The sequence below is a fragment of the Pan paniscus genome, chromosome 18 (genome assembly GCF_029289425.2).
Source record: "Pan paniscus chromosome 18, NHGRI_mPanPan1-v2.0_pri, whole genome shotgun sequence".
NCBI lineage: Eukaryota > Metazoa > Chordata > Mammalia > Primates > Hominidae > Pan > Pan paniscus.
Genome location: NC_073267.2, coordinates 20958932 through 20983861, shown reverse-complemented (window position 1 = coordinate 20983861; position 24930 = coordinate 20958932). Strand labels below are relative to the sequence as shown.

The 24930-nt window shown below is 51.4% G+C and overlaps 3 protein-coding genes across 13 annotated transcripts in view; 1 reads left to right on the top strand and 2 right to left on the bottom strand.

The window, feature by feature from the left end:
• The window catches only part of IQCK (IQ motif containing K), a 141319-nt gene extending 140136 nt beyond the window's left edge, over window positions 1–1183 (bottom strand). Inside the window, exon 1 of one of the 3 annotated variants that reach the window (XM_034939943.3) lies at window positions 925–1183. In XM_034939943.3, coding sequence (XP_034795834.3) covers window positions 925–1105 — 181 coding nt within the window. In that variant the 5' untranslated portion in view covers window positions 1106–1183. The remainder of the gene's footprint in view (window positions 1–924) is intronic. The other 2 variants (XM_034939945.3, XM_014341691.4) reach the window with 2 other exon arrangements.
• KNOP1 (lysine rich nucleolar protein 1) lies at window positions 1067–13760 on the top strand. Of its 5 annotated transcripts, XM_034939938.3 has the most exons (6): window positions 1123–1254; window positions 1927–2061; window positions 4366–5285; window positions 7974–8042; window positions 8828–8905; window positions 12887–13760. In XM_034939938.3, the coding sequence occupies exons 3-6, from the start codon at window positions 4368–4370 to the stop codon at window positions 13196–13198; spliced, it is 1377 nt and encodes a 458-aa protein (XP_034795829.1). In that variant the 5' UTR covers window positions 1123–1254; window positions 1927–2061; window positions 4366–4367; the 3' UTR covers window positions 13199–13760. The 5 variants fall into 5 exon arrangements, with proteins under 5 accessions (XP_034795826.1, XP_034795827.1, XP_034795829.1 ...); XM_034939935.3 differs by lacking the exon at window positions 1927–2061 and having other exon boundaries at window positions 1067–1254; XM_034939934.4 differs by lacking the exons at window positions 1123–1254; window positions 1927–2061 and adding an exon at window positions 1332–1509.
• A 3313-nt stretch (window positions 13761–17073) lies between these two features.
• VPS35L (VPS35 endosomal protein sorting factor like) overlaps window positions 17074–24930 on the bottom strand; it is a 146727-nt gene continuing 138870 nt past the window's right edge. For 2 of the 5 annotated variants that reach the window (XM_063598474.1, XM_055100228.2), the window contains 3 exons: window positions 20454–20600; window positions 19601–19724; window positions 17074–18836 (listed from right to left, as the gene is read on the bottom strand). In XM_063598474.1, the coding sequence (XP_063454544.1) occupies window positions 19626–19724; window positions 20454–20600 (246 nt within the window). In that variant the 3' untranslated portion in view covers window positions 17074–18836; window positions 19601–19625. Of the gene's footprint in view, window positions 18837–19412; window positions 19725–20453; window positions 20601–24930 lie in introns of those variants that run through there. The other 3 variants (XM_063598473.1, XM_003830551.5, XR_010110514.1) reach the window with 2 other exon arrangements.

Here is a 24930-nt window from a genome sequence, read left to right as displayed (position 1 = left end):
TTTCACCGCGCTGTTTCAGGCAGCTTAGGTAGTGATGGTGGCCACACGAATGAAAAATGTGAGTCATTGACCTTGAGGAGCTTATGGTCTAGTAGAGGAAAAAGAAAACATCCCACCCAACATTATTCATTAAGAACTAGCGCTTACGTAGCTCCTTCTGTAAATCCAGCAGTTTGTGTTTTTTTTTTCCCCAATAATCCTTTTGCCCTCCTAAAATCAGGCAGTTTGCTAAGCACTTTTTGTGACTATCTGGTTCCATCTTCTTCACACCATCGAAATAGGTGCCATTATTATGCCCACTTTGCAGACAGGGTCATAAGTTAAATAATTTGCCCAACCTAAGTAACAAATACTGAGTAGAGCCACAAAGGAAGATGTGCTCAACTCCGTCTGGGGAGGTTAAGGAAGGTTTGAAGCAAGAAGGGACTAAAACCCGTTTGTCCACACCATGGTTACTGAACGTGTGGGCCACCGACTACCTACGTTGGGATTACCTGGGGTGCTCTTTTAAAAAGTGCAGATTCCCTGCATCCCAATTTGAAGCTCTGTGGGCGGGGCCTGGGAACCTCCGTTTATAACAAGATCCCCACCCCCGCCCCCGCCCCAGCAATTCCTTTCGGTTCACTAACCAAGGTTTAAGAACCAATGGTCCACACCGCAAGGTTCTCTTTATTCAGTTTTCCCTCGCCGTTCCCTTGCCTTTGACCTCACTACGGATCGCGATTGGAGTCCGCGCTGCGTAACCTCCGGCCAGCCTCTCCGAGCCTCAGTTTCCCCATGCGTAAAATGCGGAGCCCGGGCCCGCGGAGCCACTGCCCGGCGGCCCCGCCCGTCAGCCGACAGGCGCACAGTGGGCGCTCCCCAAACGCGGCCCCCGTCCGGCCGCCCGCGTCCCGCCCCTCTCGGCCAGCCCAGGTTGCCTACCCTTGCAGATCTGCTCCCACAGATTCTTGCTCGACGGCTCGGCGACCTGCCACGACGAGACAGGCAGCTCGCGGGACGCGAGAGACACGGTGGGCACCGGCGTCCGGGTGAACGACGAGTTTGTAGAGCAGCTGGGCTTGCGGCGCACTATGTGGCTGGGGATTTGCCGCGGTGCCGCCATGGCCGCGGTTTCCACGGTAACCGCGTTCGCCGGAAGGCTGCGACCCGGAAGAAGCCGGAACCCGAGAGGGTGGGCCGGCGACTCGAAGTGGACTTCCGGGTCACGGCGGAGCGGGCTCTCACGTGGAGGCGGGGAAATTTCGCCCACCGGTGAGTGCCAGGGCGCGTTGCAGGCGGGCCGGCGCGGGGTGTGGAGATTGCAGCAGAGGAAGTGCGCGGCGGGGAAGATGGGGAAATGCGGTCCACCCACATCCCTGAATCCGACCCCTCCAGTCGGTGTGCGCCCGCTCCGGCCTGAGGCCGCCGCCTCCAGAAAGTTTTCCCGCCTCAGAGCCGGCCCTGGGACCCCACGTAATCCCTCCCAGTCTGTTGATGCGGAGGCTTGGGCGCATGGGAGCCTTGGAGGTACGGATCTTACTTCCTGGCTCCCGCGCGTCCTGCTGGTGATCCTGCGGGGGGAGTGGGGTGTTGCTGCACAGGCTTTGGAGTCCTGTGGGCGGAATTCCAGTCTCCGTTTTCCACTTGCTGGCTTTGGAACCTAGGGCAAGTGAATTATTGTAGTCTCTGGAGCTTGCGAGGTCGGGTATTCACAAAGATCTTCACAAGGCTGTCCCTGGAATTTAAAAGCGGTTTTGGAGAAAGCGTTTGTGTTTGCAGGAGATGCACTGTAACGTTCTTTTCCTTTCTCCTTGAAAGAGTGAATGCATTTGGTCGCAGAGCTAAAGAGGAGGATGCTATACTTTTCTAAATGGCAAGGGATGGGGAGAGAAGGGGATTAAGAGTTGACCCGCAACCTCCCGGTGGATTCTTTGTTCTTACCAGATCTCTTGGCCACTCCCCTATTCTGAAGTCGTCTTGGCTCTCTTGACTGCTCCCCTATTCTGAAGTCATCTTGGCTCTCTTGACCACTCCCCTATTCTGAAGTCGTCTTGGCTCTCCTGACTACACTATTTCAAGGTTTGCACCTTCTTCTTTGCAAGCTCCTTTATCTCTGCCCACTTACTTAAATGCCAATACAATAGTCCCCCTCCCCCATTATCCGCGGGCAGTACGTTCCTAAACCCCCAGTGGATGCCTGAAACCACAGACAGTACCGAACCCTAAATATAACTGTTTTTTCTTGTGTATACTATCTATGAGAAAGTTTATAAATTAGGCACAGTAGGGCCGGGCGCGGTGGCTCATGCCTGTAATCCCAGCACTTTGGGAGGATGAGGCGGGCGGATCACCTGAGGCCAGGAGTTGGAGACCAGCCTGGCCAACATAGTAAAACCCCGTGCCTACTAAAAATACAAAAATTAGCCGGGCGTGGTGGTATGTGCCTGTAATCCCGGCTACTCGGGAGGCTGAGGCGTGAAAATTGCTTGAACCCGGGAGGTGGAGGTTGCAGTGAGCAGAGATGATGCCACTGCACTCCAGCCTGGGCAACAGAGCCAGACCTTGTCTCACAAAAAATTAGGTGCAGTAAAAGATTACCAACAATCTAGCTAGTAAGAAAATAGAACAATTACAACAGTATACTGTAATAAAAGTTGCATGCATGTGGTCTCCCTCTCAAGATAACTTCCTGTACTGTGCTCACCTATTTTGGGACCAGGGTTGACCAGGGGTAACGGAAACCTGGGATTAGGCGGCGAGCTACTGTATTTCTTGAAGTCTTGTCTCAGGCTTGTTCTGTTCAAGGCTTATCACCACCCATACATTCCTAACTATGTCGCCCGTGTCAGCACGGCCACCCAAACTCCTCATCCATATATTCACCTGTCCAGTGAACATCTCCAAGTCATCTGTCCAATCAAGCCTGTTCTTCAGCCACTTGCCTTCAGTACCTTTGTCTCAGGGATTAATACCACCATCCTGCAGTTGTTCTTCAGAAATTTTCCTGACAACTGGTAGGACAGGTTCCACAACCTCCACCACCCTGACCTTAGCACTGTCCTTGCTTTTATCACCTGTATCATTGTATTACACCTTATTCCCTCCCACACCTACTTGCTTCTTGATGGGTGGTGTTTTATCTTGTTCATCTCTGTATCCCTAGCATGTGTACATTCATTCAGTGAGTATGTATTGAGCACCTGCTATGTGCCAGGCACTGAGCAGGACACTGGAAATAAACCAGGAAACAGGGCAGACAGCAATGAATGAGTATAGTTATTCCCTTGACTCTCCAGGTGCTCCTGGAGTGGGTTATGAATGAACTTGACCGGTAGCTCAGGCCTGGCTCTTTGAAGCTGCTAAGAGAGAGCCAGCTCCAGTGTGGACCCTCTAAGTTCCGAAGCTGAGGAGGGCTGCAGGATGGAGAAGTTTTTCCTTTCCCTCCCATGATCCTAACTTGCTGTGAAATATTTTGGGATATTTTGCTTCTAGATTCTGGGAATGTCTAGTGCAGGAACTTGGCTGGGGACTGGAGTGAGAGCAGTGGTCCAGCTGGACACTGATGGGTATTGAGGACCCCAGCCCATTCTCACAGGTGCTTCCATGATATCTGTCCAAGACAAGCTGGGTGCCCTCAGTACTGTGCATCATTGTGACTCATTCAGTGTTGGCATTCAACTTCAAATTTTAAAAACAGTGAAACTAGGCCAGGCAAGGTGGCTCATGCCTGTAATCCCAGCACTTTGGGAGGCTGAGGCGGGCGGATCACTTGAGGTCAGGAGTTTGAGACCAGCCTGGCCAACATGGTGAAACCCCGTCCCTCCTAAAAAAGAAAAAAAAAATTAGCTGCGCATGATCACGGGTGCCTGTTATCCCAGCTACTCAGGGGAGGCTGAGGCAGGAGAATCACTTGAACCCAGGAGATGGAGGTTGCAGTGAGCCGAGATCACGCCACTGCACTCCAGCCTGGGTGACAGAGCAAGACTCTGTCTCAAAAAAAAAAAAAAGAGAAAAAGAAAAAGGGAATTAACAGTGTACCAAGCCCTTTCCACGGGTTATCTCATTTACTCCCTCCAACACCCTTTTGAGGAGGGAGGTGTTATATTCCCCCATTTTCCAGATGGAGAAATTGAGGCTCAGGGAGGTTAGCTGATTTACTTAAGGTGAGAGAGGCATTTAGGTTTGAACCTAGGGCTGTGTGGATTTAAAATTTACGCTGTTTCTGTAGTATTTCTTTTTTTGCTTTAAAGGAATCATGTCCATTTTCCCTGCCCCGCAACGCTTTGACCACCCACTCAAAGAAACATGGCTCTTGGCAATGCTTAGTAGAATTGAACACAGGATGGCTTGGTATGGGATAACTTGTACCATTTGTTTTTTCAGGAATGATCACCAAGACACACAAAGTAGACCCTGGGCTCCCAGAGAAGAAAAAGAAGAAGAAAGTGGTCAAAGAACCAGAGACTCGATACTCAGTTTTAAACAATGATGATTACTTCGCTGATGTTTCTCCTTTAAGAGCCACATCCCCCTCTAAGAGTGTGGCCCATGGGCAGGCACCTGAGATGCCTCTAGTGAAGAAAAAGAAGAAGAAAAAGAAGGGTGTCAGCACCCTTTGCGAGGAGCATGTAGAACCTGAGACCACACTGCCTGCCAGACGGACAGAGAAGTCACCCAGCCTCAGGAAGCAGGTGCTTGGCCACTTGGAGTTCCTCAGTGGGGAAAAGAAAAATAAGAAGTCACCTCTAGCCATGTCCCATGCCTCTGGGGTGAAAACCTCCCCAGACCCTAGACAGGGTGAGGAGGAAACCAGAGTTGGCAAGAAGCTCAAAAAACACAAGAAGGAAAAAAAGGGGGCCCAGGACCCCACAGCCTTCTCAGTCCAGGACCCTTGGTTCTGTGAGACCAGGGAGGCCAGGGATGTTGGGGACACTTGCTCAGTGGGGAAGAAGGATGAGGAACAGGCAGCCTTGGGGCAGAAACGGAAGCGGAAGAGCCCCAGGGAACACAATGGGAAGGTGAAGAAGAAAAAAAAAATCCACCAGGAGGGAGACGCCCTCCCAGGCCACTCCAAGCCCTCCAGGTCCATGGAGAGCAGCCCTAGGAAAGGAAGTAAAAAGAAGCCAGTCAAAGTTGAGGCTCCGGAATACATCCCTATAAGTGATGACCCTAAGGCCTCCGCAAAGAAAAAGATGAAGTCCAAAAAGAAGGTAGAGCAGCCAGTCATCGAGGAGCCAGCTCTGAAAAGGAAGAAAAAGAAGAAGAGGAAAGAGAGTGGGGTAGCAGGAGACCCTTGGAAGGAGGTAGTTTTTCCTTCAGAAATGGACTTTGCCGTGGGAGAATTAAGGGTGGGGTTTGGGAGGGGTGTGTAGGCGTGTGTGCATGTTTGCACATGCACGAGTACTCATGCTTTTAGCTAAAACCCTGGTTAAATTAATTTCAGCCAGAATAGGGAGTTTATTGATATATGCAATTGGAAAGGTTATGGTTAACTAGCTTCAGGTATGGCTGGATCTAGGGGCTCATGCAGTATCATCGATAATTGCAGGTATCCTTTGCTACTGAAACCACCCAAGTTTTCCCTGTCTGCCGTTGGGGTCTGAATTAACTGGGATCAATTTTTCAGATGAATCCCTTGCTTTCTGAACTCTTGCCACTTGCTATCCAAAACTCAGGAACCAAGTAACATGAGATAACGTAGTGCCTGTAGCTATCTGAGTATCATCAGAGCTCAGTATACACAATTTATACATCAAATAGATTTGGGTAGCAGGAGATGCCTGTATGAGATTTCCTCAGCTTTGGGCTTTGTATTTTTCTATCTCGGTTTATGGCCCATCCTCCTCCTCCACCTCCATCACGTTGTGGCTTGATGGTCCCGGCAGCTCCAGGCTTTCATCCCAGCAGTTCAGCCACCCCCAAAGGAAGAAGGGTGGCCCCTGTAAAACTATGACAGAAGTCTCAGGGCCACTATCGCAGGCCTCAGTTGGGTCAATCTATCCAGAAGCTCTAATCTAAAACCAAAGGTGGCCGGGTGCGGTGGCTCATGCTTTGTAATCCCAGCACTTTGGGAGACCAAGGCAGGCAGATCACTTGAGGCCAGGAGTTTGAGACCAGCCTGGCCAACATGGTGAAACCCCGTCTCTACTAAAAATACAGAAACTAGCTGGGCATGATGGCAGGCGCCTGTATTCCCAGCTACTCATGAGGCTGAGGCACGAGAATTGCTTGAACCTGGGAGGTGGAGGTTGCAGTGGGCCGACATCATGCCACTGCACTCCAGCCTGGGTGACAGAGCGGGACTGTCTCAAAAAAAAAAAAAAAAAAAAACTTGAGGTGAAGGACAGGGCGGGTATCAGTCCTAACTAAACCACACCGTCTGAGATGCGGGGAGGCAGTTTCTGAGAGGAAAACTGGAGTTCTGTTACCAGGAGGGAAGGAGCGGATGATGGCTTGGTGAAAACCACAGAGACCTGCTGTCTTCAGCCTGCCAGGCTGCCTGGAGTGGGAGAGGGAGGCCTGAGGTGAGCCGGAGGGCTGGTGGCTCCCCAGACCCACAGCCTTTCCCAGCTGAGCCCCTTGCAGGGCCAGGCCCCCATTCCTGTCCTCAGGTGTATGCACGGACGTGTGGGCCGAAACGATGGTGTGTGTCTTGTTTCAGGGTGTGTGTCCTGCTCCAGACAGTGTCTGGCCCTTCTGTGTGGCCGGTGGCTGACATTTCTTGAATGCTTACTGTATGCCCAGACTGCCGTGTATCAACCCATTTCATCCTCCTACCTGTCTGGTGAGGTAGCTGCTGTGGGCACCCCCATTTAACAGATCAGGAAACTGAGGCTCCAGAGACTTAATACCTTGTCTAAGGTCACACAGCTGGCAAGAGGTGGAGCTGGGATTCAAACTCAGCTAGTCTGGCTTCTAAAGTTGGCATTTATCCCTTCTCAGAAACCATCCATGTAACCTCTTGTAGAAGCTGGTATTAGTAGAGCCCCAGAAATGACCATCTTTCCATTAGCATAAACCCCAGATTCTCTTCCGAGCTCTGCACCAATCTGCTGGGTGACCTTGGACCACCCATTGCTCGGTTAGAGGGGGAGGGGAGGGGAGGGGTGGCCTCCATATCAAAGGCCTCCAGGTGTTAGCTTTGGTTGCTAGGATTTTCCCAGCTTTGCCCTAGTCCATTAGCCTTGGTTTTACCAGCATCTTCCTTTATTCAGAAACTTGGAGTTGGGAGGAACCCTAGAGGCTTGGGCCCAGCCGCCATCAGACTCTAGAATCCCTTCTCCCAGGAGTTCAGTGAAAGGGAGTTCCCTCTGCTTAACATCTGTGGGGGGACTCTACCTCCCACAGCAGCCCGTCCAGTCCAGCAAATGCACATGTGTTGCAGGCCTGGATGAGTGATGGGAATGGAGAGGGCTTCCAGGGTCATCACACACATGACGCTAGGTGCCAGGCACAGCACACTTCTCAAGTGAGGACGCATGAAATGTCAGCATTTGTCATTACTGAAGAACCCCAAGAAAGTGGCCGGCCTGAGGTCTCGCTGTTGGAGGGTGTCTTCAGGGCCAAGGCGGGTGGGAGAGCGTGGTGCATGTTAGTGTGGTCCTTGGCCTCTGTCCTCTAGTTTGGTGTCACCGTAGGAGGTAAGTGACGTGTGTAGTGGGAATGGTCGGACACCAAGCCCTGGGTCAGGAGATGTGGGTTAGAATCACCAGTCCCTGAGCCATGGGGTAACCTTGTAGTCACTTTACCTGTCTGAGTCAGTTTCTTCATCTGTCAGATAGTTTAATACTACCGTTTTGCGGGAGAATTGTGGAAGAGAAGGGATGGGAAGGGCTTTGCTGACTGAGATGTTTCTAGGTGGCAGGGCTGGGGGTGATGCCGTGGTCTGAGGTCTTTTCTGGACTTTGTCATGGTCTCACCCTGGCTGGGTGCAGGAGCAGAGGCCATTCATTGTAAACTTGAACCTTACCCAGCTCTGCCCTCTCCTGCAGGAAACAGACACAGACTTAGAGGTGGTGTTGGAAAAAAAAGGCAACATGGATGAGGCGCACATAGACCAGGTACAGCCCAGACCCTCCTCAGGCCCCTCCCGCTGCCTCCTGCCACCCCTGGAGTCTCACTTGCTGCCTGCCAGGCTGGCTAGGTGATCCTGGTCTCAGGGGCACCAGGGACTCCAGAGGCCACTGGGCCAGCTGCCAACGCACACCTCCCGGGCAGGGAATGTGTGCTTTCCCCATCCTCATGCTGGGGGCCCTTCCGGCTGCCGTGGCCATGGCGGAGAGGCCCGACTGGCCATTCCCTGTTACTTGCTGCAGGATGTGGGGGACATGTCCCTAAGACCCTGCAGCTGGGCAGGTGACACATGCTGCCACCCCCTGGGCTAATTCAGGAGGAGCATTTAGAGGAGAAGTTTTGTTGTGAATCAGCTTCTGCTGCTTTCGTTCCCAGATCCCGTGGCAAATGCGTCCCTGTGGGAACTGGACTTTCTGGCCTTGGGGATTTTTTTTTTTTTTTTTTGAGACGGAGTCTCGCTCTGTCCCCCAGGCTGGAGTGCAGTGGCATGATCTTGGCTCACTGCAAGCTCTTAAGCCTCAGTTTCTAGGAAAATTCATTCTTAAGAGGCTAAAGAGGATAAATGAGCCTGCCCAGTGTAGGCCAAGGGGCTGCAGCCCTTGAGATGCTAAGAGAATACTTATGATAGCAGCTTCCCATTGTTTGTAGCAGAGTCAAGCTGCGTTAGTTCCTCCCATGCTCCGTTCCCCCAGTCCTGTCTCTGTCCTGGGTTTTAAGCTTGAAAGAAGATCTCTATGTCTGACGGCCCTCTTCTGTCATCCTTCTTGCTCAGGTGAGGCGAAAGGCCTTGCAAGAAGAGATCGATCGCGAATCAGGCAAAACGGAAGCTTCTGAAACCAGGAAGTGGACGGTAAGTTTGGGGCTAGGGCTCTGCGAGGAGGTGGCACGCTCGGCCTCCCAACGCTTCCCCTCACCTCCAGCATGAGGAGTGGAGGAGGAGAACCAAGTATGTCCAGGCCCCAGAGGCAGCCCTAGCCTGCAGCTGGCTCCCTCCACAGCAGAATTTGTCCTGAGCTAATTTCCTTCCTTCTGAAAAGGGCGCTTGCCTCCCTCCTAGAGAGCTGGCCCGGTGAGATAAGCTGCCTGAACCTTTGTCTCAGCCCTGGACTGGTGGGGTGTCCTAAGGATTAATCACTGAGGACACATTCCAGCGAGCTCTTGCCAGCGGTGGACAATGCCCTTGGAGGGCTGCTAGGAACAGGGGCAAGAGGCAGAGGGGAGGGAGTGGTCGCGGCCCCTCTCAGGCCTGGTTTTTAGATCCAGTCTGACTGGGAATGTCCAAGCTGGGCCTGAGAAGATCTCTCAGGAGGGAGGAGGGTGCGAGGATCATGAGGCTGGAGAGAGTGAGGTTGTCAGGCTGGGGCCCTGGCGGGGTTCAGTGGGGGCTCTGTGCTGGGTGCTGGACATGGAGCAGATGAAGCCCATGTGATCCCCATCATCGCGCTAACGGTCTAGAGGCCAGAGCGGGGTGAGGATGGCAGGGAAATGGTTAGCAAACAAGGAAAGGAAGATCAGTTGAGGTGGCAGTAGTGGTCAGGAGAAAGAAACAGAACAGTGAGCTGGAGATGGGCTGCAGGCGGGGGCTGCAGCAGATGGGCGAGGGCTGGGAGGTGGCAGCACTTGTCCAGAGATGTTCAGGGTGCAGAGGCCCCAGCCCTCAGGAGACGGGGAAGAGCGTTTCAGTGAGGCCAGTGGCCGGTGCAGACCCCTAAGGTAGGAAAGGGCATGGAGTGAGTAGGGAAGGCCAGTGAGGCGGCACTGTGGCTGGAATGAGGGACGAGAGGGCTACAGGCCACAGGCCTCGGCCTCAGCGGCCATGGTAGAGAGCTGGCCTGGGATCTGGCTAAGTGGGATTGGCTGGAGGGCATTGACTTGGCAAGCGGGAAGACCTGGTAGAAGGCTCAGCCTGCAGGCCGCAGCCTGAGGATGGTGGCAGAGGATAGAGAGAGAAAACAGCTTTGTGATTTACTTTGGAGGCACAGCTGGCGGGACTTGTTCATAGATTGGATTTTGGGGAGAGGAGAAGAAGGGTCTGGGTGACCAGCGATGCTGGCCTTCAGGCTCTGTCAGAGCATTCAGAAAAGAACAGTTGATTCGGATCAAAAGATCTGATTTCACTACTGGCTCTGCCACTGTCTAGTGGTGGGACTCTGGCCAACTACCTTCCCCTGAGCCTGTAAAATGGGACTCGTACCCTGGCCTGGTGGGGTATGTAGTGGGGCTTTGTTATGGGTCCTGCCTTGGGGTGCCCTTTCTCTCCATGCCACCCTGCTGAGCTGAGCTGAGCTGATGGGACATCCAGCTTGAATAGGGAGGGCAAGAAAAAAGGCAGTGTGATTCGGAGCCGATGTCCCGGGGGGCTGTCCCTGGAAGGACCTGACGGCAGGAGAGTGATCCTGGGGCACAGGGGCTGGGACATGCCATGCCACTGAGACATGTGGTGAAGTGGTCCTCTGGGTGGGCAGCAGCCGTTGGAAGTGCCAGTTCACGCAGGACCAGCTAGCAGTCTCCTGCTCTCCCCAAAACCCATGTGGGGTGGTCATAGATGGCCTCTCACTCTAGAAACTGCAGGGCAGGGGAGCTGTCATTATTCCTGCATCTGGGCCACCATGAAGCTGGGAGAATGTGTCACCGGTTCACTCAGGGCAGCTGTAGTGACAACTGGTTCTTATTTTCCCAAAGCCAACCCAGAAATAAGTGCTGGGCTGGCCTCTGGCTTGTGGGCGGGAAGTTCCCAGGCAGCGTGGATGTCAGCAGTCTGGTTGGGGTAGGGGGAGAGGAGTGGCCAGTCACTGAGGGCTTGAGGTGTGCCATGCATCGTGCACTGGGCTTTTGGTGTCAAATCTGACATACGTCTCACTGAAGCCCTGTGAGGGGGATGTTATCACCCCACCTTAGAGATGAGGACACCGAGGCTTAGAGAGGTTAGGGGACTTGAGCAGGGTCACCCAGGGGAGGCTTCCTCCCGGGGCTGCCTGACTTCAGAGTCACAGTCTTCTTGGGAGGTGAGTTTCTTTCCTCTCCCACCGACCTGGGAGAAGGGGGTCTGGAGGGCTCTCCTGCATTTTCCTGGCACATGGGTGGTAGCGCACTTTGGCTGGAATGGGGACCCCCGAGTTCTTGGGCTTGGCTCAGTCTGACTTGGCTGTGTGACCTTTTACCCCTGTGGGCCTGCACCCGTTCCCGCCATAAAACAGTGCTTCTGAGAAGCACACTTCAGATTCCCACTCGCCCTCTCCCACCCTCCAATTCACCCAAACGTTAGGCTGCTGGGTGAGTGCGCCCGGCTGCTGGGCTGTGGGGTGCCCTGTGTTGCAGGGCAGGTGCGCCCTGTGGGGAGGTGGGGGAGGTGTGCTGTCTTGTGAGATGCATGGTGGGGTGAGGTGCGCTGTGTAGGGAGGTGGGGGTAGGTGCGCTGTAAGGGGAGGTGGTGGCAGGTGCGCTGTGAGGTGGTGGGGGGAGTTGCGCTGTGAGGGAAGGTGGGGGGAGGTGCGCTGTGAGGGAAGGTGGGGGGAGGTGTGCTGTGGGGTGGTGGGAGGTGCGCGGTGGGGAGAGGTGCGCGGTGTGGGGAGGTGGGGGGAAGTGCGCTGTGTGGGGTGGTGGGGGGAGGTGCGCTGTGAGGGAAGGTGGGGGGAGGTGTGCTGTAGGGTGGTGGGAGGTGCGCGGTGGGGAGAGGTGCGCGGTGAGGGGAGGTGGGGGGAAGTGCGCTGTGGGGGGAGGTGCGCTGTTTGGGGAGGTGGGGGGAGTTGTGCTGTGTGGGGTGGTGGGGGGAGGTGCGCTGTGTGGGGAGGTGCGCTGTGGGGAGGTGGGGAGAAGTGCGCTGTGAGGGGAGGTGGGGGGAAGTGCGCTGTGAGGGGAGGTGGGGGGAGGTGCGCTGTGGGGTGGTGGGGAGAGGAGCTGTGAGGGGAGGTGGGGGGAGTTGTGCTGTGTGGGGTGGTGGGAGGTGTGCTGTGTGGGGAGGTGGGGGGAGGTGCGCTGTGTGGGGAGGTGGGGGAGCGCGCTGTGTAGCTTGGTGGGGGGAGGTGTGCTGTGTAGGGAGGTGGGGGGAGGTGCGCTGTATAGGGAGTGGGGGAAGTACGCTATGTAGGGAGGTGGGGGAGTGTGCTGTGTAGGGAGGTGGGGGGAGTGCGATGTGTAGGGTGGTGGGGGGAGTGCGCTGTGTAGCGTGGTTAGGGGAGGTGCGCTTTGTAGGGTGGTAGGGGGAGAGTGTGCTGTGTAGCGTGGTGGGAGGAGGTGCGCCGTGTAGGGAGGGGGGAGGAGTGCTCTGTGTAGGGTCGTGGGGGGAGTGTGCTGTGTAGAGTGATGGGGGGAGTGTGCTGTGTAGGGAGGTGGGGGGAGGGGAGGTGCACTGCGTAGGGAGGTGGGGAGAAATGCTTAGTGTAGGGTGGTGGGGGGAGTGCGCTGTGTAGGGTGGTGGGAGTGCCCTGTGTAGGGCGGTGGGGGGAGTGCGCTGTTGTGAAGTGAGGCACACTGTGCCGTGTGCCATGAGTTAGGAAAGGAGGAGGAAGGCAGAAAGGCAGCTCTGTGTGCAGAGGTGGGCAGTGGTGTTGGCTGGACCTGGGCTGGAATTCTGGGGGTCACTAGTTAGGTTTCTGTCTCCAGCTAAGCTGCAGACCTCTATTTTCTCCTCTGTGCAATGGGAATAACAACAGTGTTTCTCATAGGGCTGTCGTTAGGATTAACGGAATAATCCATTGTTGAGCTCATTAGCACTGTGCCTGGTACACAGCAGCCATCTAATCTGCTGGGCCCTCCCTGATGAGGGTGGGGTCAAGGGAAGGAAAGGGCTTGGAACTCAAGGAAAATAGCCACCTTTTTCCTCTCCTCACAGGGAACCCAGTTTGGCCAGTGGGATACTGCTGGTTTTGAGAACGAGGACCAGAAACTGAAATTTCTCAGACTTATGGGTGGCTTCAAAAACCTGTCCCCTTCGTTCAGCCGCCCCGCCAGCACGATTGCAAGGCCCAACATGGCCCTCAGCAAGAGGGCGGCTGACAGCCTGCAGCAGAATCTGCAGCGGGACTACGACCGGGCCATGAGCTGGAAGTACAGCCGGGGAGCTGGCCTCGGCTTTTCCACCGCCCCCAACAAGATCTTTTACATTGACAGGAACGCTTCCAAGTCAGTCAAGCTGGAAGATTAAACTCTAGAGTTTTGTCCCCCCAAAACTGCCACAATTGCTTTGATTATTCCATCTATGCTGGAGATTACAAATTTTTTTTGTGAAAAAATCAGATTTGGTGATGACCTCGAGCAGTAAGATATAAATAACTCCCATAAGCTTAGCGTTCCAGTAATGGAACACTAGGCATAAATGGTTTATTCAGTTGTGCAAATGAAAGCCATCTGACAGTTGGCTCACATTGAACACCTGTGGAGATTAAGGACGAGGACAACTGTATTGATGGGCTTGGATGAACTGGGGCGGGGCAGCTCATGTTTCGGGAGCCAGGAGAACGAGTGAGTGCTAAAACCTCCTGTTTTCTGTGTTAAACATTCCGTCCCTGTTTGAGACATCAGTATGTACAGTTAACCTTTGTTGAGTGTTTAGCAGGTGCTAGGGACATACTAGTGTTTTCCTTAATGTATTTAATCTTCATAATTATGAAATGGGTGCTATTATTAGCCCCATCTTACAGATGAGGCAACTGAGGTTCAGGGATAAAGTAATAAAATTGCCTGGGGTCACCCAGCCACTAAGTGCAGGGTGTTGTACTTTTGTACCCGAAGCCCTAAGTTCACTATTCGCCACTCTGAATGTCCCCTTTAGGGAATTTCCACCAGAATCCTCGTTGGGGATTGAAATGTCTTTAGATGGAGGAAAAAGTTTTATGACAAGTCTGCATCTCTGATAAAAAGTGGAGTGAATGAGGAACGGAGAATCACAAGCTCCTTTTCCTTCCTTTTCCTTTCCCGTCATAGAGCAGCTGTAGGCAGAGAGGTGTCTGAGTTGTTACCAAACACATGTGACTGAGCTGCTGCTGCTGGGAAATGTGCCTCTAAACCAGTCCTGCCTTTTCCACTGGTGTCCCTTCGGCCCTAAGTGCTGAGGTAGGATTTTTGTGCTTTGACTGGATTCTGAACAAGGCATTTTAGGAAGAGTGGTTAGTCCCGCAAATGAACCAATGGCAGATCCCAGGGACGTATGTGTGTGTTTTGAGATAGGGTCTCACTCTGTCACCCAGGCTGGAGTGTAGTGGCATATCACGGCTTATTGCAACCACTACCTATCCAGCTTAAGTGATCCTCCCACCTCAGCCTCCCAAGTAGCTGGGACTGTGGGTGTGCACCACAACAACCAGCTAGTGTTTAAAATTTTTTGTAGAGACGGCGTCTCACTATATTGTCCAGGCTAGTCCCAAACTCCTGGACTCAACTCATGCTCCTGCCTCAGCCCCCCAGAGCTGGGATCACAGGTGTGAGCCACTGTGCCCAGCCCCAGGGATGTGTCTGATGAGATTCTTTTTTATCACAAGGAAGAGAATCCCAGGTGACTTCTGTAGGTGGATATTGAATGCCAGGAGGAGATGAACGTGTGGAGATGACACGGGAAGTTGCCTCATCGGCTGTGGGGACAGCGTTTCCAAGCCTGGACTCTACAGCAAGCCTCAAAGAGCTCCAGGTCCAGTGGCCCAAGTCTCATGTGACCATCTGTGACCACCTTCTTTCCACTCACCTAGCTTTTTGCATCCCAAAATACAGGTTCTGACTGGGACATTTTCACGATCGTTTGGCCTGAACATGCCTCCTACAGACATCCCAGCCCAGGCAGGCCTTGATGGCCAGAAAGTTCAGTCTCACGTGGCAGGAAGGCCTGATTAGGGCCTGGTTCAACAGCTCACCAAGGAAGCATTCTCTCCATCATCCCCAGTGTTGGCTTCATCAAGGCTAGTACAAAGATGGCAGTAACAGTTCCAGGCAGCATATCAACACCCTAGAACATTCCAGAGGAAGAAAAGCCTTTTTGTGTCTCAAGGAAACTTCCAGAAGCCTCCATTGCTGGGCAATGAATCATCTGCCCATAGCTGCACCCGCCCCTGTCATGGGAAGGCTGGTGATTCCCTTCAGTCAAGAAGAGTGGATGCTGGTGAAGTGGCCATGGTGTCCACAGCTGCCCATTGGGCAGAGGTGAGGCAGGCACTTTAGGTGGTTTCCCTGGCTCTGAACCCTGATCCGCAAGCATTGGCCAGGTCAATAGTTGGACAAGTATGTGCTACAAGGACCTACTCGGGCCACTTCCCTCAGGACGTGAACTTGGCCTGCCTTTCTTTCCTGGATTCAACCTTGAGATACATAATGGGAGAGGCCGTGGAAAGCCCAAGAGGCAGTGTTCTGGATTTGAGTGAGTGCCTTCTGGGCACCTCCTCCTTTGATGGAGAAACAAATCCCTCCTGACCTTGAGCAACACTACAGGAATGTGCCTGGTGTAAACAGGAACCAGCCGTTTCTTTTTTTTTTTGAGATGGAGTCTCACGGTCGCCCAGGCTGGAGTGTGGTGGCGTGATCTCAGCTCATTGTAACCTCTGCTTCCTGGGTTCAAGTGATTCTTGTGCCTCAGTCTCCTGAGTAGCTGGAATCAGCCGTTTACTACTCATAGTTTTTATCTTGCCAAGAGGTCACCCTGACGTTGGCCTGCCTTAGCTCTGTTAAAAAGGTTGTGCTCTGCCAGGTGCGGTGGCTCACACCTGTAATCCCAGCACTTTGGGAGGCCAAGGTGGGCGGATCACGAGGTCAAGAGTTCGAGACCAGCCTGACCAACATGGTGAAACCCTGTCTCTACTAAAAATACAAAAATTAGCTGGGTGGGTGTGGTATCACGGGCTTGTAATCCCGGCTACTCAGGAGGCTGAGGCAGGAGAATCGCTTGAACCCAGGAGGTGGAGGTTGTAGTGAGCTGGGATGGCGCCACTGCACACTCTAGCCCCGGGCAACAGAATGAGACTCCGTCTCAAAAACAAAAAACTGTCTTTGGGTGATTGTGGAGAGGTGATCATATGTCCGCTGTGTTGCTCCCATCCAAGCCCTGGTGACTGGTAGCTCTCATGAGGGTGTGATGGTCAGGCCTTGCCCCTGGTGTAAATTCTGTCTAATAGGGTGTGACTTTCTAACTCAACATCACCACTGGCTTAGGAGTTCCATTTGCACAGGGGGAGCTTTATTGCTTTTCTATATACATAAGAACTTCACGTCTCACCAGTGGAGGTTGGGCAGCCAAGACACCACAATGCTGGGTGTCTTCAGAATGGACTTAATCTTGTCCTTTTGCTTTCTGCCAGTGCAGATCGCCATCTCTCAGATGAGCAGGACCCCACCCTCTGGCAGTCTTGTCTTGGGAGAATCACTCTGAGCTCCCATCCTTTGTAAATTAACATTGGTTTGAGCACCACCCTCCATCACGGCTGCAGTGAGCCATGATTGCACCACTGTGTTCCAGCCTGGGGTGACAGAGCAAGACCCCATCTCAAAAAAAAAAAAAAAAAGTATTTGCCAAATAGACACAGTCCTCACAAAAGAAGTTGGCAGAATAACACCCCTTCCTACCACATCTCCTCAGAACCTGTGTATTTGTTAGGTTACGAAACAAAAGGGAATTAAGTTTGCTAATCAGCTGACCTTAAAACAGGAAGAGGATCCCGTGTTTCTGGGTGGGCCGGAGGAATCACAAAGATCCCTAAATGTGGAAGAGGAAGGCAAAAAAGAGTCCACGTCAAAGAGACTTACTTAAGAAAGACTTGACTAGACACTGCTGGTTTTGAAGATGGGAAGGGAAGGGTCAGAAGCCAAGGAATGTGTGTGCTGTCTAGAAGTTGGAAAAGGCAAGGAAGTAGATTCTCCCCTAGAGCCTCCCAGAAGGAGCGTAGCCCTGCTGATGCCTTAATTTTAGCTCAGTGAGACCAGGCGGACTTAAGACCGATAGAACCGTCAGATGACAACATTATGTTTTAAGCCGCTACAATTGTGGCAATTTGTTAAAGTAACAATAGAAGACCTAATATGAGTCTCATGTGGAAGTTGCCATGGTTTTCTTTTTCTTTATTTTTTTTTTTTTTTGGGACAGTCTCACTCTCACTCCACGCCCAGGCTGGAGTGCAGAGGCATGATCTCAGCTCACTGCAACCTCCACCTCCAGGGTTCAAGCGATTCTCCTGCCTTAGCCTCCTGAGAAGCTGGGATTACAGGTGAGCACCACCACACCCAGCTAATTTTTTTTTGTATTTTTAGTAGAGATGGAGTTTCACCATGTTGGCCAGGATGGTCTTGATCTCTTGGCCTCATGATCCACCTACCTCAGCCTCCCAAAGTGTTGGTATTACAGGCGTGAGCCACCGCACCCAGGCCCCATCATTTTTATTTTCTACAATTCTGGCTAACATCTTATTGCTCCATCCTTGCTCATGATAGACTTCATCTCATATAGACCAGTGTTTTCAGAGACTGGCTTATTGATTCAGTAAAGGGCTGGGGGAAACTGCACACACAAGGACATACAAAATCTAAGCCTCTGCCTGGGCCACATGACAAGATTCAGAAGCACCTTTGATATAATGGGTACCCGACCTCATGTGAAAGTCCAAGTTCAGGTGTAATGTGAGAGCGGTAAGAATTCACTGGCCTAGGCTTGGGAACTAATGCTGCCCACCACGTTCAGCCTCAGAGGAGAAGAAATGACTTGAAGAACATAATTTGTGAATTTGCCAATTGTTTTTCATTTTATAGCATCACATAATAAAAGTAGTAGATAAAATAATTTTAATGAAAATAATTTTGTGGGCCAGGTGTGGTGGCTCACGCCTGTAATCCCAGCACTTTGGGAGGCCGAGGCGGCGGATCACCTGAGGTCAGGAGTTCTAGACCAGCCTGACCAACATGGAGAAACCCCATCTCTACTAAAAATAGAAAATTAGCTGGGTGTGGTGGCGCACTCCTGTTATCCCAGCTACTCAGGAGGCTGAGGCAGGATAATTGCTTAGACTCGGGAGGCGGAGGTTGGGGTGAGCCGAGATCACGCCATTGTACTCCAGCCTGGGCAACAAGAGTGAAACTGTCTCAGAAAAAGAAAAAAAACAGAATTTTGTGAAATAAAGGCCACTTGGGAGTATCTGAGCCACCCCACAATGCTGTCTGAGTTTCTGTATGATTTATTTAGTAGAGGGGAGGGAAAGCAGCATTCATTAGTGTCTGCTGTCCTTTAATTTTTTTGAGATGATGTTTTGCTCTTGTCACTCAGGCTGGAGTGCAGTGACGCAATCTCGGCTCACTGCAACCTCCGCCTCCTGGGTTCAAGCGATTCTCCTGCCTCAGCCTCCCAAGTAGCTGGGATTACAGGTGTGTGCCACCACGCCTGGCTAATTTTTGTATTATTAGTAGAGACGGGGTTTCACCATGTTGGCCAGGCTGGTCTCGAATTCCTGACCTCAGGTGATCTCCCTGCCTCAGCCTCCCAAAGTGCTGGGATTACAGGCGTGAATCACCGTGCCCAGCCAATAAATTGATTTTTAAAAATTTTTTAGCCCGTTTTACTGTCTGAGGTTAACTGAGTGTTCAACTGTAGTCTTGTATTTCTCAGAGTAAAGATGAAATGTAATCTATGTCCAGTTCCAGTGTGGATCTTGTAGAAGCACAATAGTTTGGGGCATTTTTAATCCACAATGTGGATGCAGTTTCACAATGGCAGTGGCTGAGATGATGAATCACCAATCAGTATGAATGTTTTTACTGATTCAAAATGAAATGTCGGTGCAAGCTCACCAGCCGTAATAGAAGAATCAGGTTCCACCAAACTGTTGGAAGAAAAGCAGACAGAATCACATGCTGTTTAGAATTGTGGCTGCAAAACAAACCAGGATAATATATTTAGACACGGTCTTTCTCTTCTGGAGGAAGACAGTCAGAAGTAATTAAATGAACAGTCATGAACATAAATGCTCCTTCAGGACATTTATTCAGTTACTGTATACTGAAGCCACAGAGAATCTCAAATTTGACCTCGCTTTCTCCTTTGATCCACCAACACAGATTCTAAGTCCAATCAAGAGCTGCTTTTGATAGGAAAAAGAGTTAATGGAGTGCTATTTCTGCCTTTTATAAATCCTCCATAGGGGTTCAGGTAACACAGTTCCAGACTTTGGGTATGCTCTAACTTTAAGGTACAAAGTCTGGAATGGAATGGGTCTGGAACAGTGGCACTTTGAAAAGCAGTCCACTTTTAAAGTCCTTATTTCTAAACTATGAAAAAACAAACACCTTCCGAGAAGAAAGATGTTACTTGCATTCTTGTTTCTCTCTTGCTAAAAAGGCCCATCAGATCGGGCTGAGTAGACCGAAGGCCACTTGTGCAAAGACAACACAGAGACTGCTTCTTAATGAAGATTGCATTTTAATGCTCTGACAACTCCCATTTCTTCATTGTCAGAATAACCTGGATAGAGGCCAAAGCTTAAAACAATTTGTACATATGTAAAAAGAAAAGAAAAATGAGAAACCTAAATTGCAGTAAGAGTTCAGGGCAGCAGAGCAGATCTTTCTGGATTTGGCACCAGAGTACCTGAGCCTGGGGATGGGCCCGGGGGTCAGGTCCTTGTTTGCAGAGGGAGTCTGAGGGCCAGCTCCGTCAGATGAGTCATGTCTGGTTGTTTGCTTTGCTTCTTGATGTATTCTAGCGTTTTCACCTATGAGGAAAAAGAAAGATCCATCTCCTTTCTGGTTCATTATCCTTGGAGCCCAAGGCTCTAATGAATCAGCCATTATGTGAGCTTAGATTTCTTAGCAGAGAAGAGTGAGTTTTTTGAGGGATGAGGGGAGGGAAGAAATCAAAGTCTTTAACTTCTTGGATTGCAGCTTGCCCTAAAAATCAGATTTGGACGTGACCAGAAATGACTGATGTTTTGTATGTATGGTTTCTATTCAGAGGGAATAGACTTTTAAGGCTATGCTTTTGTTCTTTGTTTTGGAGACAAGGTCTTGCTCTGTCACCCAGGCTGGAGTGCAGTGGTGTGATCATAGCTCACTGCAGCCTCGAACTCCTGGGCTCAAGCCATCCTCCCTCTTCAGCCTCCCGAGTAGCTGGGACTACACATGTGCACCACCATGGCCGGCTAAGTTTTTATTTTTTGTAGAGACCTGGTCTTACTATGTTGCCCAGGCTGGTGTCAAACCCTTAGCCTCAAGCGATCCTCCTGTCTCAGCCTCCCAAAGTGCTGGGATTATAGGCATGAGCTGCCACACCTGGCCAGCTCTGCTTTTTACTGCTAGGAAGTGATCCAGTAGAAATGGACCAAGTGCTTTTCTAAAAGGGGAGTATGGGGTTGTCTGTCTGATGTCCAGGCCACAATGCTGTGTTGAGGGTGGTTGTGCACTGGCCAGTGGGCTTATACCACGGGGCCCTCCGAGCGCCTCACCATGGTCCTGGTGTCTGCACAGCCGTGCCTCTGTGCCAGGTGCCACAGGTTGACGGAGAGCTGGTTGAGCTTGTTGTTGCGTAGGTCCCCATGGGCCAAGATGCTGTTAAAGAAGGAAAGGCCCAACGAGCTCTGGCGCTTCAGGGCCTGAAACAGAAAAGGGAGGTTACTGCCTTGCACTGCGGCTCACGCCGTGCCCCGCAGAGATGCTGTGGACAGTGCTGACTCTGGGGTAGGTCATGCCTGAGTTCCAGTGCCAGCTCTGCCACGTATTTGCTGTAGGGCAAGCTGCTGAACCTCCCAAAGTCCCAGCTTCTTCATCTGTAAATGACAGTAAGGTCACCCCTGCAGAGGGCGGGGATTCAGTAAGATGACGAAGCTCTGTGCCCACAGATGGTCATTACTCATGAAATGGAAGAAACTCACCAGTCAGTGAGGTCGAGGAATGAAGGGTACCCCAGCAGGGACAAGCCTTGCTTTAACGCAAGTACAGCTGAAAACTGAAAGGCTTCAGCTCACCTCTTTAAGATGTGTCCTCAAACTACCCAAAGCTGCAGTCAGTATTCCTGCCCCTGGGCTGCCGGTAATAAAGACCAAAACACATCTCCTCCCGAACTGAGCTCCCCAGTCCTTGGTGCCCATATCTAGCCTTTACACGCTGACATCAGATCTCTCCTTTCTTGCTCAATCATCTGATGTGAGAGGTATCTTGCCAAAAAAAGTCTAACCACAGTGTCATGGCAGACCGAACCTGAACTCCAGCTTTGAGTGATAAAGACAAAAGGGAAAATAAATCTCCAGAATGCAACACCAGGCCCAGGAGAGAGGATACAACTTCCCCAAGGTAAACGAAGGCCCCTGGAAAAGCCATATCAACAGGTGGGTACCTGCTGTTCAGGAAGCCCATGGGGCCAGGGCAGATCCCACATCTGCACAACATCAGTGCTGCCAAGAGTCTCGTGTCTGCTCCCTGACAGTGAATGTGTGTAAGAGCCCTTAAGAGTGTGCCAGGGATTCTGCTCTGTGCTTTATATAACTCGCCTGATTTAACCTTCATGACAGCTCCATGGCAGGTACACTCCTAACCGCCCATGATAGAATTCTAGAGGTGTCTCCCAACATTCCCTCCCGTTATTCAAACATGAATCCCGGTGCTGCTGTGGAGAGACTGCAGATGGAATTAAGGTAGGGAGCGTATCTTAGATGACCCGAGTGGGCCCTCGAATCACTGGAGCCCTTAAAAGCAGAAGCATTTCTCCGACCAGAATCAGAGACAAGCAGTGGAAGAGAAAAACAGGAAAGAGGAGGAAGAAGGGAAGCCAGAGATTCAAGGCATGAGGAGAACCTGGCCCACGAGTGCTGGCCATGAGCTGAGAAACACAGGCAGCTTCTAGAAGCTGAGAAGGACACCCGGCCAACAGACACAGGATCTCAGTCCATGATCACACGGAAATGCAATCTGCAAATGGAAGTAGATTCTTTCCAGTGCCTCCCGATAAGAGCCCAGCCAGCAAGACCTTGATTCTGGCCTTGTGAAACCCAGAACAGAGACACCGGCCCCAGCCAGCACTGACTTCTCACCTACCAAACAGTGAGATCAAAAATGGGTACTGCTTTAAGATGCCAAGTTTGTGGCAACGGGTTATGGTGGCAACAGGAAATGAATATGCTCCCATTCTGCAGATGAGGCACCTGAGGCCCTGAAAGGTTAGGAACTTGCCCAAGGACCACAGATGGGTCCTCACAATGCAGAGGGGAGTCCAAGCTCCAGCTGTCCGACTCCAGAGCCTGTGCTCGTACTCACAGCCCTCTCCAGGCCACACACTCAGGGTCGCATCTTATTAGGAATCGCAGTCAGAAGGGGCTGAGAGACTTGCCAGTGCCGCGAACCAACTTCGGCTATGCAGTTGTATGCAGGGAGTAAGAATGGCTTGATTGGGCTTACACCAAAACACATTTCTTCCTGCTTTTCTCAACTACTCTTGGTGGCTAAAACCAACTTATCAACCGTCTATCCATCCAACGTTCCACAGATAATTCACATGGCGCCTGCGAGCTGCTATGCCAACTGATTTACCCCTTCTTACTGTCCTTTCCCAAGTGAGAATTTAAAGTCTTTTAGTGAAAAGAAAAAAAAAATTAGCTGAGCATGGTAGCACACACCTGTTGTCCCAGCTACTCAGGAGGCTGAGGCTGGAGGATCACTTGAGGGCAAGAGTTTGAGGCTGCAGTGAGCTATGATCACCGCACTCAAGCCTGGGCATCAGAGCAAGACCCTGTCTTAAAGAAAAAGTCAAGGAACAGCTTCAAATGCAGTTGGGCAAGGTGGCTGAGTGGTAATTAAGACTGCGGCACCTCCCCTCCCCGCTCCGGGCAAAATTGAGCCTGCCTTGGCAACAGCCTAGAGCAGCGACAGTCACAGAAGCAGCAGAGCCAACGGCGAAGAGCCCAATCTTCAGGGAGCAGGTTGTGCTGTGGGCGCCCAGGCCCGCGGGCTATAAGAGAAAAGCGCTTTGGCACGGGGCACGCGGGCTGGCACCTACTGGGCACGGACTCGCAAACTGGCTGGCGACCACCTGCTCTGCCTTCATTTGTTCTAACAGACAATACAGTTATGCCCCAAGTGGAAACCTGAGCCCATCCTGCTCTCCTTTTAACCTGGTCCTCGTCTGACACCTGGGAGAACGGGAGCCCCACTTTCTGCCTGAATCTAGAAGACCAACCTAAAATAAAACTCTTTCAGAGCTAACTAAAAGTCTCCTCGGAGAGAGGCCCTTTGACTACCTTTCACTGAAGTGGGAGAAACTGTTTTAAAAGTCAGACAAGCAGCACAATATCTAATTGGCTATTTCTCCATTCCATATCTTCTCAATTAGCAAAAAGCTCAATTCGCATGTGTTTTAAATGCCAAAGCCCATTAAAAGTGAAATCATTGGAGACGTGTCTGAGGGATGAGACACATGCCAGCTGATATATTCAAACACCGAGAAAAATACAAACACGTAGCTTGGGAACCAAATCAGGGCCTGATCCCCTCCCCTCGCCACAGAGGTTTTAAATAGAAAAGAGCTGCTTTTCCTATGAGAATTGTCATTTCCAGGAAGCTCTCGGGGTTTGGCATGGTTCCCAGCTCCACCACACCCAAACAAACAACTTCATAAAATACAGCTTGTGATTAAAATGAGGCTGGCACCTTCACGTGGCCTTAGAGGATGACTTTGGAAGCAGGGTTGCTACCAGAGCTGCGATATGATTCTCAGAACGGCACAGGCATCAGGGTTTTCCAACAGCAAGAAGCCGCCCACCCCACTCGGTGGGGAGAAATCCACCAGGCCCTTCCTGGTCTGTGATGGGCCTGGATACCAAGCCTCATGCTCTTGGGGTACCAGACTTCAGAGGACTCCAATATGGCTGTTGAGCTGAACTTCAAATTGCACCATTAAAACAAAGGATAGCCGGGCACGGTGGCTCATGCCTGTAATCCCAGTACTTTGGGAAGCTGAGGCGGGCGCATCATGAGGTCAGGAGATCGAGACCATCCTGGCTAACAGTGAAACCCCGTCTCTACTAGAAATACAAAAAATTAGCTAGGTGTGGTGGCACGTGCCTATAGTCCCAGCTACTCGGAAGCCTGAGGCAGGAGAATCACTTGAATCTGGGAGGTGGAGGTTGCAGTCAGCTGAAATTGTGCCACTACACTCCAGTCTGGGCAACAGAGCAAGACTGTCTCAAAATAAAATAAAATAAAATAAAATAAAAGAAAAGAAGGATAACATGTTCAGTTTCAGCTTGGTCCACCCATATGACCATGTTTTTATTTATTTATTTATTTTAGAGACAGGGTCTTGCTCTGCTGCCAGGGTTGGAGTGTAGTGGTGCAATCACAGCTCACTGCAGCCTCAAACTCCTGGGCTCAAGCGATCCTCCCACCTCAGCCTCCTGAGTAGTCCCAGCTACTCAGGGTGCACACCACCATGCCTGGCTAACTTTTAAAATTTTTTTAGAGATGGGGTTTTACTATATTCCCCAGGCTGGTCTCAAACTCCTGGAATAAAGCAATCCTCCTTCCCCAGCCTCCCAAAGTGTTGGGATCACAGGTATGAGCCACCATGCCTGACCGATGTTTTTCTAATAAATGTGCATATATGGACAGACATTTTCAGGGAACATCGCTGGTATTGATGCCACGTGAAATGTTCTTCAGAAACATTCCATCTTTGCTATTCTTTCAGAATCACTATCACCATCAACCCCTCTCTCCACCAGAGAAAGAGACATAAATGTTAAATATAAATAGCTCCAAATTATATGGTTCTGGGCTTTATTTTTATTGCAAGCTTGGGACTTCTGGACTATGATCATTTATGCTGTCAGTGACCACCTCTGATTAAACCCAGCCTATTGCCTCGGCATGAAGACACGTAATTTTGAACCACATGTCAAGTGTTCTGTGGGTGTGGCTTGTCAAACACACATC